General features: G+C 44.2%; 1 protein-coding gene and 1 long non-coding RNA gene across 3 annotated transcripts; one reads left to right on the forward strand and one right to left on the reverse strand.

Moving 5' to 3' along the window:
- Window positions 1-560: 560 nt before the first annotated feature.
- On the reverse strand, window positions 561-1784 carry LOC117243982. Its single transcript, XR_004496237.1, has 3 exons — window positions 1699-1784; window positions 1112-1284; window positions 561-645 (listed from the first exon to the last, which is right to left on the reverse strand). It is a non-coding gene; the product is annotated as an uncharacterized LOC117243982 (long non-coding RNA).
- Window positions 1244-14418, forward strand: FAM83A (family with sequence similarity 83 member A). Of its 2 annotated transcripts, XM_015620248.3 has the most exons (5): window positions 1244-1336; window positions 1422-2031; window positions 4748-4915; window positions 6292-6416; window positions 11055-14418. In XM_015620248.3, the coding sequence occupies exons 2-5, from the start codon at window positions 1456-1458 to the stop codon at window positions 11599-11601; spliced, it is 1416 nt and encodes a 471-aa protein (XP_015475734.1). In that variant the 5' UTR covers window positions 1244-1336; window positions 1422-1455; the 3' UTR covers window positions 11602-14418. The 2 variants fall into 2 exon arrangements, with proteins under 2 accessions (XP_015475734.1, XP_033368328.1); XM_033512437.1 differs by having other exon boundaries at window positions 1277-2031.
- The last annotated feature ends 452 nt before the right edge of the window (window positions 14419-14870 follow it).

Here is a 14870-nt window from a genome sequence, read left to right on the forward strand (position 1 = left end):
TCAGGAGATAATTAGTGACTTTCGGCCGCGTCTGGCAGCTGCGGGCGGATGTTGGGGGCGGAGGGAGGGACGGGGTAGTTTTTAAAATCACCCCAGAAGCTCAGGACGGCCCCGCCACCGCCCCTCCTCGGGCCCACGTGGTCGCTCCGGGATTAATATCCGAGCCATTCCATACTCTTCTGTGTTTCGTACATCTTTATCTTATCTTTACGGGTGATTTTTTTCCCCCACCCCACAGGGCACCTGACATAGACCCAGAATCTGTGAAGCTGCCCTGAGAAACTGTCCCTGTGCGTCCCTGAAGGCGCCGGGATCCTCTCCCTGCCCACACGCGGCCTAAGCCGCCCTCACTGGAGCCCAGGCCGGCACATCCCCGCTGGAGCCGCGGCACAGGGGTGCACGGACACACAGCTGCCGGGCCGAGGCCAGCCCAGCCGGGTGAGGAAGTGTGTCACACGTGGCGCTGCAGCCAGGCACGCACACAGGTATGGACACCTCGGGCAGGTGCTCCCGCCCCGCCTCTCCTCCGTCAGACCGGCCGGCCCGGCTGCCCCCGGGCTCTGGCCTGTCACCCGCGCTGCAACCCATCCACCTAATGACACAGCAGAGCTGCCACGGGGACAACGTGACTCCAGAAGCTGCAGCCTGGGAAGAAAGGGGAAAAAAAAAAAAAAAAAAAAAAAAAAAAAAAGCAGCCTTAAATGTGCACAATCAAGTGATGAGTGTTTGTATTTCTGATGCTTTGAGGCCAGCTCACAACCCTCCCTCCACGTAATATTCAGGATGTTTGAGAAGGGGTATTTTTCTCATAATAGGATGGCGTAGTCACAAAGCTTTAAAGAAATAAGTGAGTGAATCGTCAACGGTAATAGCAACATACCCCGGACGGGGCACAGTGACGAAGTTTACATCTATTTTTAAGCCTGCCTGGCAGCATGTAGGTGCCGAACAGAGCCCATGACCCTTTTTACTGTTTTGAAGCCATGGACATGGCTGCTGTCTCCGGTCCAATTCAACATCAGAGCTGTTTTTTCTCCCTAACGAATACCATGGGAAGACAGAGAAGCCTCAAGCTGTTTTGAAGATTGTGCAATGATGCTTGGGAGCCTACCTGCTTTTGCTTGAGTGCTTTCCTCACTCATATTTCACAGGATGCGACAGGAAGGGAAATACAATCGAATCCGACGGCCGTGGTAAATTTGACTCGAATCCTTCGTATGCCCTGGGGCTGAGGTGGGTGCCTCTCAGATAAGCAATCTAATCAGCTTTGCACTTGTGTCCCATCTGGAAACAGATTGTTGCCGGAGTACATCACCACCTGAGAAGCAAGCTTCAGGTTCGTTTTGAAGATAATTGTACAGACAAATTCGGGGAGTGTGAATTTGCCTGTGGTAATAAGATCTCTTTATTTTTATTCATAGTTAATTCGCCCAGCCGAGGCGATTTCATGCGAGAATGCAGTCCTCAAACAAGAAGGACGATTGCACTGCCTGTGGCACGCATATGCATGGTGCCTGCCCGGCAGATCGGCTGCTGCGACAAAGAGCCATGAACCACCCCAGACATATGGGCAAGATAAGGAAGAGGCTGGAGGATATCAAGAATCAGTCCCTGAAGTTGACAAAAGTGGATTTCAGCCACAACGAAAGCGTAAGATTGGCCACCGACGCCTTCTTGGATGGTGGGAGAGACTCTTACCTCGAAACTCTAAGCAGAGAGGGTGAGGTGGATTTCCTCTCCTCGGTGGAAGCTCAGTACATCAAGGATAACGCCAGGGAGTCTTACTATGCACAGGAGACCCCAGGTGCCGACGGGGCAGCCGCGCCAAAGCAGAATGACGCTGGGTCACTCCCTTCAGGGACCTACTTCCCCACCATTTCTGACAACAGTGAGCCGGCTCTACTCCACACATGGATTACAGCAGAGAAGCCCTATTTAAAGGAAAAATCTACCGCCACTGTGTATTTCCAAACAGAGAAGAACAGCAACATTAGAGACATCATACGCCGGTACATCCATAAGACCACTCAGGTATGAGCAGAGAATTGCTGTTCCCTTTGCACTTGGTTGTTTCTTGCTCTTACAAGCTCAGCTAAACATGGTGCTTAATTCAAGGCAGCCCTGTGTGTTGCAGGGTAGCTTTGCTCTAGAAAGTGGCTGTGAAGAGCTTGTTGTTGAACACAGGCAGCACTTTTAAAAATTTTTTTTTTAATTCACACCAACACTTTTTTATGTTGATGGCTTAAAAAAACGCATTCCCTCTTCTCTCTTGTAACCTCCCATTCACCCAGTGGATTAAATGTGGTGTAGAAAGGGTAGCTTCCCTCTGTCCCTTCTCATGTACCCCCAGCAGGACGGTTTGATCTGTTCAAACCATTGCACCACTAATGAGAATTAAGCCTAAGTGAGCTCTTAGCTATTAGGAATTGTTCAAGGGGATTTGTGGGAGATGTGGGTGAAGGGGATGCAAGTATGTCTGGTATGTCAGCAGCCATCCCCAGAGGAAGGAAATTAATTAGAAAATACACATTTCATCCCTAATATACTGTCTGTATCAGTTAAAATGTCATGTGGGCTCTATACAGAGACTCTGCAGCATAACTTGGCATGTGGGAAAGGTGCAAAGGATGCTCCTGACTACCTACAGGTGATGGAGGCCACAGAGGTGCCAGCCACACTACAAAGCCAGGCTGCCCACAGTCTGGGAAATCAGGAACTGAGCTGGAGGGGGGACAGAAAACTGATGTCATGTGTATTCTAGCAGTTCTCTTGTTTTCCTGGAAAAAAAAATTGATACTTCAGGGTTGTATTTACCATCATCCATGAGTTTTGCCCTTATATAAATTCAGAAGAGCAGCAGCAGTTTCACGGAGGAATGGTCAGGAGCCAAGCCAGGATGCAATAGTGCTGCCCAGCAGAGACTTTGGAGTCCTCTGGAGCCACAGGGTTCCTTCGGCTTTGTTATTCCTCTGCAAGGGCAGGTGCTGGCCCTGGTAACAGAGTGTAATGGCAGGGGAGAAGGATCCCCGTTGGCAACTGCTCTCTCAAAGCCTATAAGTGCTTACCACACCAGGGGAATTATAGAAATGTCTCTGGAATAATAAAATAAGAATCAGGTAAAATATCAACTCAGAATTTTCTGTCCCAAGAAAAGAAAACTTGTAGGTGAAAAATTGGGAAATGTAATATAAACCCATGTTTCACATGACCTTAATAATCTAATTTACATTACGAGAGTGTGCTGCAGCAATGCTAACAGTATAAATTTGTCAACTGCTTTTTGAGCACAGTTTTCCAATGGCACCAGTTATTAAATAGCGTCTGGTAAGGGTCCATCCTGGATAGCCTAGTATTTGATACATGCATTACAAAATTAAATAACAGAATAAAAGCTGAGTTAATGGATGACCTCAAAATGAAAAGGATTGGAAAGTAATACAACAATTTTAAGACATTTGTGGAATTGGTGCAGATCACAAAATGAAATTCAGTCAAAAGAAAGTACTGCAAGTATGAAAAGTAAGTCAGGTGCAGAAATACAAATGCGGAACAGATAGTAAAAAGCAGTACTAGAGACAATGGGCTGGAGCTGGGGCATTAACAGGAAGTGTGGATGTGAAATATTTGACATAATTGTGCTTACCTAGCCATGGCAAAGCTCTTTCTGGAGCACCAGGTTTTGGCAGCAGGAGGAAGGTGTGAGATCCTCATTGCTCCACTAATAGTTTGGCTGCCTGAAGAGGACGCTGGCTGTGCAGGATGTGCCTGGTCTTGTAGGATATCCTCGTGGTGGCAAGGGGAATAAGCTTGCTGTTAGGTGTGGACATAGGCCTTGGAGTAAGATTCAGAGCAAGCTGGAAGCAATTAGTAAGACAGATCTACAAAGATGCTGTAAAGTTTGTTTTCACTGGAGGTGGTATCCCATGAGCACAGTTATCAAAGGTTCTCTCTCCAGTCAGTGAAGAAACAAGCATCTCCTGAAGTTGTCAGGTAGTAGCTGGGCTGAATTGACCTTTTCCACGGGCAATTAGACATCAGACAAGACCAGCACTTTCTAGTATGGACCTGGTTTTATATCACATTTATAGGTCCCTTGATCAACACTGGCTACAGACTATGCTTTTAAATAGTTGTCAGGGGTTTTATGCCCAGTCCTGAGACTTTTACACACTCTTCTGCCAGTTGTGAATTGGGGAGCATGGATGCGTGGTCAGATTATAACGATTAGTTTATAAATCAGTGCTTTAAAAAAAAATGGAGCTGTTGGAGTCTGTCACCCCACCATCACCAGCAACAGGGTGAGGCTTTTTAAAGCCAAGGCTGTCCAGGTGTAAATCATAAAAGAGAAAGCATCATCCAGGCTGAATACATGTCTCTTATGACACCTAGTGAGCTGTGTAGCAAGGGCTGTGGTCTTTTGTTTAGCTACATCCCTATTTCTCTCCAATAAGTGTTTCAGTATATTTCCTAGTGCCAAAATCTCACCTGCAAATTCATGGATCATTTTGGGTTATATGTTATGTGTTATATAGGCTTCATATAAGCAAAAAACAATAAGGCAATGTGTTTCATCAGTTTAGTGATTCAAGCACTTAGGGAGAAAACCAGAAAAAAATACCCACATATAAGTGAGTATTTGTGTTTATTGGAATATTTTTTTAAACAAATAAACTACATCACACTGTCCTCATAGCAACCTTAAGTTATGTAAATTGACTCTATTGATGCCTCTTCTCTTTTTCTAAAGGTGTTAGCTATCGTGATGGATGTGTTCACAGACACTGAGATTCTTTGTGACCTCCTGGAGGCAGCTAACAAGCGCATGGTCTTTGTCTACCTGCTGCTCGATCATGGCAGTATAGATCTTTTCTCGGAGATGTGCGACAAGTTGCAAATTGCTGAGGATCTCTTCAAGGTACTGTGGCTCTGTGAAGCTCTAAGGCTGAGAGTTGTCTGCCTAACTGCAGGCACTCTGAGCTAGAAGCATGGTTATACTAAGGTCAATCCACCTTCTAATTAAAAGGGAGCAAGAGATTTCCTGGGGTAGTGTTAGCACACCAAATTCCTCTTTGGAGATGCCTATGTTTTCACATGGATATTATAGGAAGGTAAGGCATTTCTATTAGCTCCCCAGATGAAACTAATCTTGGCCCCGAAGTCTTAAAACAGGACTTAAATTTCCCTAGTAGAGTTATCTAATGTAGGCATTGGAACTGCTTCTGTTTAATAGCTCTGCAGCAGCTGTGGTCTGGCAGCCACAGGGAGAAGGTGCACAAAACTGTTTTGCACGGCCATAGCTTGGTTGCACTGGGTGGTTTCTGATAAAATGTGTTAAAGCTCTTTTAAAGGTAACACCTCAAATTTAGGTGGCTGTTAGTTTAATCTGCTTTCATCTCTGTCAGAGGGAACTGGCTTTAAAAGAACCCCTCCTAGGAATTATTTCAGTTGTTGCTTAAGATGCTGTAGAGCTCCTATGGCATCTCCCTGGGGATGGGTGATACTGCAGAGGCCACAGACCTTTGGAATGGCAGCTGTGCGCACTTAAATGCACCAGACACCTGGTTTTCAACAGCTGAATTCCATCCCAAATATATAAAGAAGCTGAAATTAATAATGCACGTTCATAACTGTTTGCATGCCTGTAAACCCTCACTCCTAAGGGGAACAAGCCTGTGCTATTTATTCTAAGTCTGCTCCTACACCACATAGGCCTCTACAATGTGCATGTCAAATCCTTGGTGCCACTCATTTCTAAGGCCTTGATTCTGCAAAGTGTGTGTATGGACAGCAGAATCAGGGTCTGAAAGGCACTTGCTCAGGTACAAGGACAGTGCAGAGCATCCCATGGGCCAAACTGACCTGCATCTCCCCTCACAGGAGTACCTGCATCTGATCCCGAGGGACAGCATTTGTCTGGGCTGCTCCAGCAGAGCAGCACCTGTGTCCTTGCAGGCCCGGATGGATTAGAGGAGCAGAGGTTTTGCCCTGCTGTGTCATGGCACAGCCAATGTAAAGGGAGTACAGCTACAGCAGATTGTGCCTGGGGTGCCAGTGGAGGGCAACAGGCTGCTCCAGCTAGGGACACATCTGTGCTCCTTTTGGCTGGGGTGGCAAGAAACCTTGGCTAGGTTTCCTTTGGACACAAACCTTCAAATACCACATCAGAGAGTCCATGAAGAAATTTGACTTTGGGGCAATGAAGAGCTAAAGGCAGTGGGGGAAAAGGGCCTTCTCTGTCTTATTTTTAATTAAAAAGACATATAATTCACTCAATTTTGTTTTTATTTACAGAATATTTCAGTCCGCAGTGTTACTGGAGAGGTTTACTGTGCCAAGTCAGGGAGGAAATTTTCAGGACAAATTCGAGAAAAATTTCTTATCTCTGACTGGAGATACGTGCTATCTGGATCTTACAGGTGAGATGAGCCACTGCACTTCTTGTCTAGGTACTCTTTTATGATTTTAAATACTTCTTCCCCAAAAAAGTGCCATGGAAATTTTTGTAAGATAAGAAGCTTTTGTTTAACAAAAAACACCTCATGTTTTCAAAAAATGCCATTTTTCAAAGAAATCTACTTAACTTGCTTTAAAGCTGCTCTTATTCTTTATGGAGCATGGGTTTTAATTTAAATGTTCAGGAACTAACATAAACAACTTTGCCAGTGTAGCCCTGGGGCAAAACTAGAAATGTGTACAGCTTAATATTATGCTTTCCTCATTGTTTGGGTTCTCAAGTGTTGTGATCATGAAATATAATACATTTCTGTCTCCCTCAGGATCCCTTAATGTAGCATATGTCACTCAGCTTATCTAAGGATTTGTTCTTCATAGGACAAACCTAGTGATTAAAGGTAAAACAGAAATACTTCAGAGACTTACTGTTTTCCCTGTGTTTCATTAACAGGTAGGCAGTATATATCTACATAACTGCTGCACCTTCATTTTTTCTCTTTTTTTAAATTTTCTTTGTTTGTTTGTTTTGTTTGTGCTGCTATAATTATTTCAGGTAGTGGATATAGCATCTCAACAACTGGATTTTTAAGATCCTAGATCCTCTGGTCAGGGAATTTCAGGAGACTCTGAGCTTGCATCAAATAAATGAAGTTTCTCAGCATCATGGCTACATAGAAATGTTTCACAAATGACCAAGTGTATCCTAGAAATCCAGGTACAAAAATACAAGAGGTGATTGATTATTTTAAATTATACGATTCTTTTTCTTAATCCAAGTTTACGATTTGGAAGCTTAAATGCCTCTGCTCTGATAAAACTATGCCACCAGCAAATTTACACAACTGTAGTAATGAAGGAAAAAGTGAATTTTTGGGGATGGGCTGCAGGAGCTCAGATGTACACTAACAGAGGCACCCACTTTTCATTCCATTTCCAAAGGAACCATCAGACAAAACTTAGTGGACACTCAGGGTTGGGTTTTTTTATTGACTGTTCTTTTGTTTCCTTATTTTTTGGGGTGTTTTTTAATCCCTCGCCAAAGATGCATTGAAATCCAAGTGAAGGATGTGTGGGAGAAGAACAGAACAAGATCTATTTTCTCTGACCAAGAAGCTTCCTTTTGGCTTCTCTTTCAATACCAAAAATACTAAAACCTTCTGAAGTCCTGTGCAGTTACTTCTATCTTTCTCTACTGCTGTTGAATATCTTCTAATCTCAAGTTCCTTGTCAGACTATGTAATTCCATATTCAGCACACAGAGAGGGTGGTGAGGAACAAATGTATTTAAAACTATAAAAAAACTACTTAACTTCAGCACCAGTTTGCAATTCACATTGGTTATAACACGCTACTAATATGTGGCATTTCTTGCTAGCTCTCACTTTATTAATCTGAAAGATTTTTGTTATGTCTAAATCTTACCAACCAACCTCTTCAGGTATAAACAAGAATGATGTTGAGTGAAACAGACTCAAACCCTTCTACAGTGCAATTGTTGGAAATCACACTGGAGTAGATCTTAAAACTGATACAAAAATTTTTAAAATACAATGCCAGATTTCACCAAAGTGCCAAGTTCTGCATGATGATGTAATAGTGGTGGGGGAACAGGTTGAGGAAATAAAATAGCTCCTTAGGACATGCTCTCAATTTTTATTACCAGTGTCTATCATGAGGGGTTAGAATGCAGTATTTATTTTTGCTGTCTCTGTCACTCTACCTCATCCTATGATAACTTATTCCATTTTTAAAATTAATTTGAAATTAGATAGTGCATGAACTCAGCATTCCAAAAGAAGGCGAAATGAAAACCACAGAAAGCACAGACCTTGATCCCCAGGGTCAGCTGAGTATCTCCCTGGCTGCCACTCTGAAAGCCACTGGCCTTTTCAGAGTCAGCATCTAACAACTAACACGGGCTGCTTTGCCAGGAGCATCAGCTCAGGTGGGGCAGTTTTCTCCCACACAGGTTATCCACCAGGCAGCACTAACATGTAGGGTAACCCAAACCTGATCCCAGCTGAAAACCCCAGTCCTCCCTCCCTCCCTTCTCAGATTCCATATGTGTTGTGCTGCATGTTGTTGCAGCCCTACAAACACAGGGATGAGCACATCCCTAGTGAACTGCAGCTCCAGCAATGCAGAGAGGACACATTATAAAACAAGTCCAGTGCTGAACAGGAGAGGTAGGATTTGATTGAGGCAATCATAAATGAGAGGGTCTGTGACAGGGCGCAAGACAAAGCCCTGGAAAGATGGCTGAGACGTATCTATCAGTGACTTTGTGATACCGCATTGGCCCCAAACCAGTTCTTTGTGCTTTTTCTTTGATTGGCCTCACCCAAGAAAACCTGGGAGAAAAACAATCCCTCTGGGCAGGTGGTAAAAATAACAGACTCCTCTGAGCCTGTCCCAAAAGAGCACTCAGAATGGTATACTAAGGAGCAAAACTGGGCCTAAAACCTAAACAATGCATTTTCTCTTAGAATGAAGCCAATGAAAACTTGTTGTCTTTTATGCCAAGTTGTGTTTTTTTCTCCAGAAAAGTGCACAGACTGTAAATTGCTGTGACTTTCTACACAACAAGTTCACAAGGATTTGTCTAAAATCGCAAAGATCTTACCTTGTAACTTTGAGCTCACCCATTTGACATGAGTTCTTGGAGAATCTCTGGGCTGTTCATTTGATCTAACTTTCTCTGTTTAGAAGGGTAGCAGGTAAAATCAGTGATCCACAAACTAGTATCTGTCAGGTACTCCAGGAAGATACATGTGGGAGTAAGTTATCAAAACTGGGCAGAACAGGTTTTTTCCTCTGATTTTGTTAGGCTTTTAAAAACCATTTACAAGTGTAATTGATTCTTACCTCTGTCAAGATTTTCTTTTATAAACTAGGTGTATCTCTAGCACATAAAATATAAACATGATACTTTAGACCTCAGCCCTTTCATGAGTTTGTAACCTTCAGTGTAGATATCTTAGAAAAATTGTGTGCATTTTTGTATTTATTCCTGACCTATTTAACAGTTAGATGAAGGACATGCAAAGGTTTAGAAAGCACTGCTTAGTGAATAAGGCAATGCTGAACTGGCACAGCAGATGTTACACACCCAGCTGGGAGTTAGCTTGCTGTGCTCTTTACCTTGGCTCCCGAGGTTTTGTTCATATTTAGAATAATTTGAATACAGTGGGTGAGAAGTACCTGTATTTTGGTAACTTACTGTGTGTTTTCATATCCAATCATAAAATATACAGGATAAATTGTATGGGTGTCCGGTGGCATTGGACTAATGATTTCTTCACTCCTCCCCTTGCTCTTGAAGCAACAGTATAAAAGCACTGTATACCTCAAACCCACCTCTCTTTAGGAATGCTCTGGGCAAGCAGATGTAAATTGTTTGTCTTATTGCCTCAGTGTCAGCTCAGGCTGTCAGTCCCACTGAGTTTCACAGGAGTTTTATCAAAACTTGACAAGATTTTTAAGTGCGCACACCTACAGCCAAATTTGGCTGTCAGCAACCCTTGTGCAAATCTAGCACAGCTAATAAAGTCACACAGGAATAACCATGGCAGAGTTTTGCCAACACAGAATAACCTCAGATTCAAATTCACCACTGCTCTGTATCCTCTGCTGCACAGCTCAAGCTCTGGTCAGTTCAGGGAGTAATTACATTTCATTCTCTCAACTATGCTCATTTTATTGGTGCTGCTGCTGCTCAGACACGGCAGCCTGCGCAACACAATCAAGCTGGCTTGTGGTTTTGTAAAAGCACAAATTTATGTTTGCGGAGTGGATTAGGAAGCACATAAAAGAAAAATAATGTAAAAGCTGTGGGTTATCCTAAGGTGTGTCTCTGAACTACCAGAATTAAAACGATTGTAGTGTTTCTCCCTGACCTTATAGCAAAGTATTACATTTATTTTTGGAAATGCTGTAGGAAATATTTGTAATTTCATTTTCTCTGTAGTAAAGAAAACAAGGATTTGTCAGGTGTGGCGGCCTGTTTTGTGGTGTGGGACGTGACAGGAAGGTTGGGGTTTTATGTATTTCTCTTGACCAATGAAGAAAGAAGACAGAAAAAATGAAAACAAAGGATGGTTCTTTTTTCCTAGACTTTTTGATGTCACTTGGAGTAGCTGAGAGTTACCAAGTGGCACGGCATGCTGCAGGGTACAAGGTACAATTTATGTCTGTGCAGGTAAGACGTGGCAAGACCTGAATTTAAGCATTGTGAATGGAAAAGAGGTCCCTAAAAGAGGGGTCTAAACTCCTTTCCATGGAACAGACACCTATACTTCGGGTATTGTATCTGACATTTATCCCTGCAGTGGATCTGGATCACCACTCCCTTGAGGAGGTTGCATAACTTTACAAGGTTTCTTGAAGGTTTTAGAGGCAGCTGCAATAACAAAGATTGATCCAAATCAAAGAGCACTGATGTGAACTGACCTGAAATTCAACTGCGACACCATCTTCATCCTGTGTTTAGACAAGAAGCTTCAGCAGTAAAACACATTTGCCTTTTGCATCGTCCCTGCGGGGGCTCTGCCGGTCCTGATGGCCGGCGTTAACTCTAACCCTTACCTTGTGTCTCATTCCAGCTTCACGTGGCTGTGTGGCCAGGTTCACCGCAACCTCCTCTCCAAGTTCACGGGCCAGGTTGTGGAGCTGTTTGACGAGGAGTTCCGGCACCTGTACGCGCTGTCCAAGCCCGTGCGGGGCCCCAAGACCCCTCCGCGGAGCCTCCCCTTCCTGTTCAGCCGGAGCTGGGCCCCCCTGCGCAGCCTCCCCTACAGCGACGAGGGAAGTGCCAACACCCTCTCCGACCCCCTGAGCAGCCTCTCTGCTGGCAGCACCCACCAGAGCAAGCAGACCCCAAGAACTCTCATGTTCAACAGCAACTTCACCCCCCAGTCACCTCTCCAGCGAGTCAATTCCTTCAACAGCTACGTCTCATTCACTCCCCCGCCTGCACAGAAGGCCATCCAGCCTAACTACTATCAGCCACACTACATGGCTGAGAACTCCACAGTGCCCTATAACAACATGAACATTTACAGACCTATAAGGCTCAGGCAAGAGGAACCGAACAGGACAGGGTTAAATTCATCCTGGAGATGCCTCCACAAAGCTAACCTGTTTGCATAATAACCACCTTGTTTGGAAATGCAAGTAAATATAGTGAGGGCCTGTTTAGCAATCGCTTGTGTACTGATGAATATAGAAATTCTGTATAATACAAATGAAGATGATTTCAAGCCTCTTGTTTTGTTGCTTATGTATGCTTCATTTCCCTGATTAAAAAGACAAGGCTGCTAATGTGTGAACCTCAGGTGCATCAGGATCCCAGGAAGAACACATCTGAATAATGCTGCTCAGAGTGAAACACTGCTACTGCCTATCACCTGCCCCTGGCGGCATATTTGTGTACCAGAATGACAGTAACTGTTTTTCTTATGTCCAGGCAACTGAAAGGGGGTAACGCACAGTTTACTACTATGCATTTTATGCACTTGAATAAGGAGACTGAAGGCTGCTATTTCCATAGCAAACAGGGATGATGCTGGCAGCAGCAGGCTACCTTTGTGTTCTCATCAAACTTTAATCTTGATTCAGGGGGACTGCCTTCAGGCTGGCAGGGAAGCACAGGTCCTGCAACAGCACTGTCTCAGAGCTGTCTCTGCTTGAGCTGCACAGCAAGGATGGCTGTTCCCAAGGACTCTTAGGACGGGGCCTGGTGCCTTTGACATGGACTGAGACCAACAGTTCTGGTTATGGAAGACACTTTACATTCACCTTACCTTCACTTCCTCTGATCAGCAACATGGGTGTATCCCAGCACACCTGGTTACAAACCTCCCATCCTGCCAGCTCAGGGCAACTTTCCTTATGAAGAGCAGCTTTGAAGGTTCAGACTGAAAAGTGAAGCTGAATTAAAGAAGCAAAGTCCTACTAGTAACACATCAGGACTGAGTTCCAATTCATTTAATTGCACATGCTTTGAAATCCTTTCTGTGGTCATCTGATTGAACATGAAGTTAGAGATACTGCTGAGTTCTTCATTGCCTCTAATTTTTAAAGATAAACTGAGTCTCTGTAGTGCCCATGGGCTAGAGTTATAAAGGGAGCTACAGAGATTCAGCAGCTTGAACTAAACCAGAAGAACTTTCTGCCAAATAATTCATGAAAACTAAGGAAGCTTCTGTAAGCAAAAGAAAATTAATGAAACAAAGGATTTCCATCCAAAGTTACCAAGATGCCTAACAGCTGTTGATTTATCAGTGGATTTATTTTTTCCACACCTGCTTTGTATCATCTTTCATCTGCCTCCAACAGAAAACAACCCTAAACACACTTGCACTTCTGGCCTCTTTTCCTTGACTTCTCACCTGCTCAAAAAGGAATACAATTTAATTATGTAGACTGTGGATGATGATAATTGTATGCAGGTGAAGAAGGTTTCTCATCCTTGGAAGAGCAATCATTTTGGAAGCATACCTGGAAAGTTTAAAAAACATTATGAAAGATACAGGATGGACACATCCTGCTCTACCTTCAGTATGGGTGTTTTAACTGGTAATACCAAATTTTGGAGTCCATAATAATAATCAACTATTGCATATAACTGTAAATTCTGTACATAGCAATATTTTTTGGATTCCTTGGGGAGAAGGGAAATTTGATTTTTATTCCTATGATAATTCTACTTAATTATCTGAATATAGCAACCATTCAAATAAAACAGAAGACTTTTTCTTCATATTCTCTTGCCCTGTACACCTTACTCTGTTCTCTTTCAAAAGATGAATGAGTCCCATGCAGTTAAAGCCCAGATGAAGAACAAACATATTTTGTTTCTTCTGAAATCAACAGAAACAGAATTAAGGTGTCCTAACAGACAATTAAGATTTTCCTTCTAAATGTGGTTCATTTCACTGATCCTGTTGTGGGAGGTACAGAGGGGGATTTGGAGAGAAGTTTGTAGACCTTGATTTACTCTGGCCATGACCTGTGAAGTCCATGAAGGAGCTCTTTTCAGCTCTGTGGGGGCAAGACAGTTTGCCTACAAAAGTTTTGGAGAACATAGCTCATGAAAAGTAGCTAAGGGTCAAGCAAATAATCCAGAACAGCCACTGTGAGTTAAGAGTTAATTTCAGCTGGATCAGGAGAACCGCTTGTGTTGGTTCAGACAACACAACTTGAACATCAAGTGAATGAAATTTCAGTTTTGATGGAAAACAGTTTACAATTTCAGCAATTAGTTATGCTAAAAATCCTAACAGGCCCCCACAACTCAGTGATAAAGGGCAACAGGTGCTGACCTGCCCTGTCCATCTGGCAAGGGAAGGGCTCAGATAAACTTGGCTACCACACCATGCACCCTCCTCAAGTGTGAGGATGACAGCAAGCTGAGTGGTGCAGATGAGTCACTTGAGAGAAGGGATGTTGTCCAGATGGATCTGGACAGGCTGGAGGCCCATGTGAACCCCAGGAAGTTCAACAAGGCCAAGTGTAGGGTCCTGCACCTGGGCTGGGGCAATCCACAGTACCTGTGCAGAGTGGGGGATGATTGGCTTGAGAGCAAGAGGAGAACCTGGGAATACTGCTTGCTTTATTGGACATGAGCTGTCACTGTGCATGTGTCACATCTGCTCTGCTCTGCTCTGGTGAGACCCCACCAACAGTGCTGCACCCAGCTCTGGGCACACACCCTGCAGGGCCACTAATTGCCTTCCGTAGTGACTCAGGATCTCATCTGGTTTTGCTGAGGCCTTCAGGATTCCCCCGTTGCCCTCCCGTTTTGTCCTATTTTGAAGGAAGATGATCAAGGTGGGGCTAAAAAGCTTAAATAAATATAGCCTATACCAACTTCCAGATTATCTTCAGACGTGAATTTCTAATTAAAAGTGATTTTTTGGGGATGTTTAGACTTTTTTAGAGTGGGAGGGCCTGTGGAGGGCAGCAGGGGCCTCCAGCTGGTCCCAGCAAAGCCCAGTTGAGGCCTCAGAGAATTCTGGAAGTCAATTAAGTCCCCATGTGGGCCCCTGCAGAGCCTAAGAAAAGCCCCAGGGTTTTCTGAAGGGCAACTCTGCCATGTGATTGCTGTGGAGCGATGAGGACACTCCATCAGGGCTGGTTCTGTGCCTGTCCTCACATGGGGAGCAGAGAGCAGGCAAGTGCCACCGCCCAAGGGACTGTTGTGCACCAGGAAAGGATGTTTTGCAGGGCACCAGGAACCCACAGCTGCCCCTGTGTTCACACCCTGGAACTAAGCTGGATGAATAGGCTGGGCTTGGCCAGGATTTTCCAGAGTCCCCATATCCCTTCCCCAGCCAGAAGTAGCCCTGCAGGTCTTTCAGCCGGTGTCCAGTGAGTAAGTGCTGCCCATTGAGGTGGTTTGGAATGTGCATCCTGGT

Source organism: Parus major, chromosome 2 (genome assembly GCF_001522545.3).
Source record: "Parus major isolate Abel chromosome 2, Parus_major1.1, whole genome shotgun sequence".
Taxonomy (NCBI): Eukaryota; Metazoa; Chordata; class Aves; order Passeriformes; family Paridae; genus Parus; species Parus major.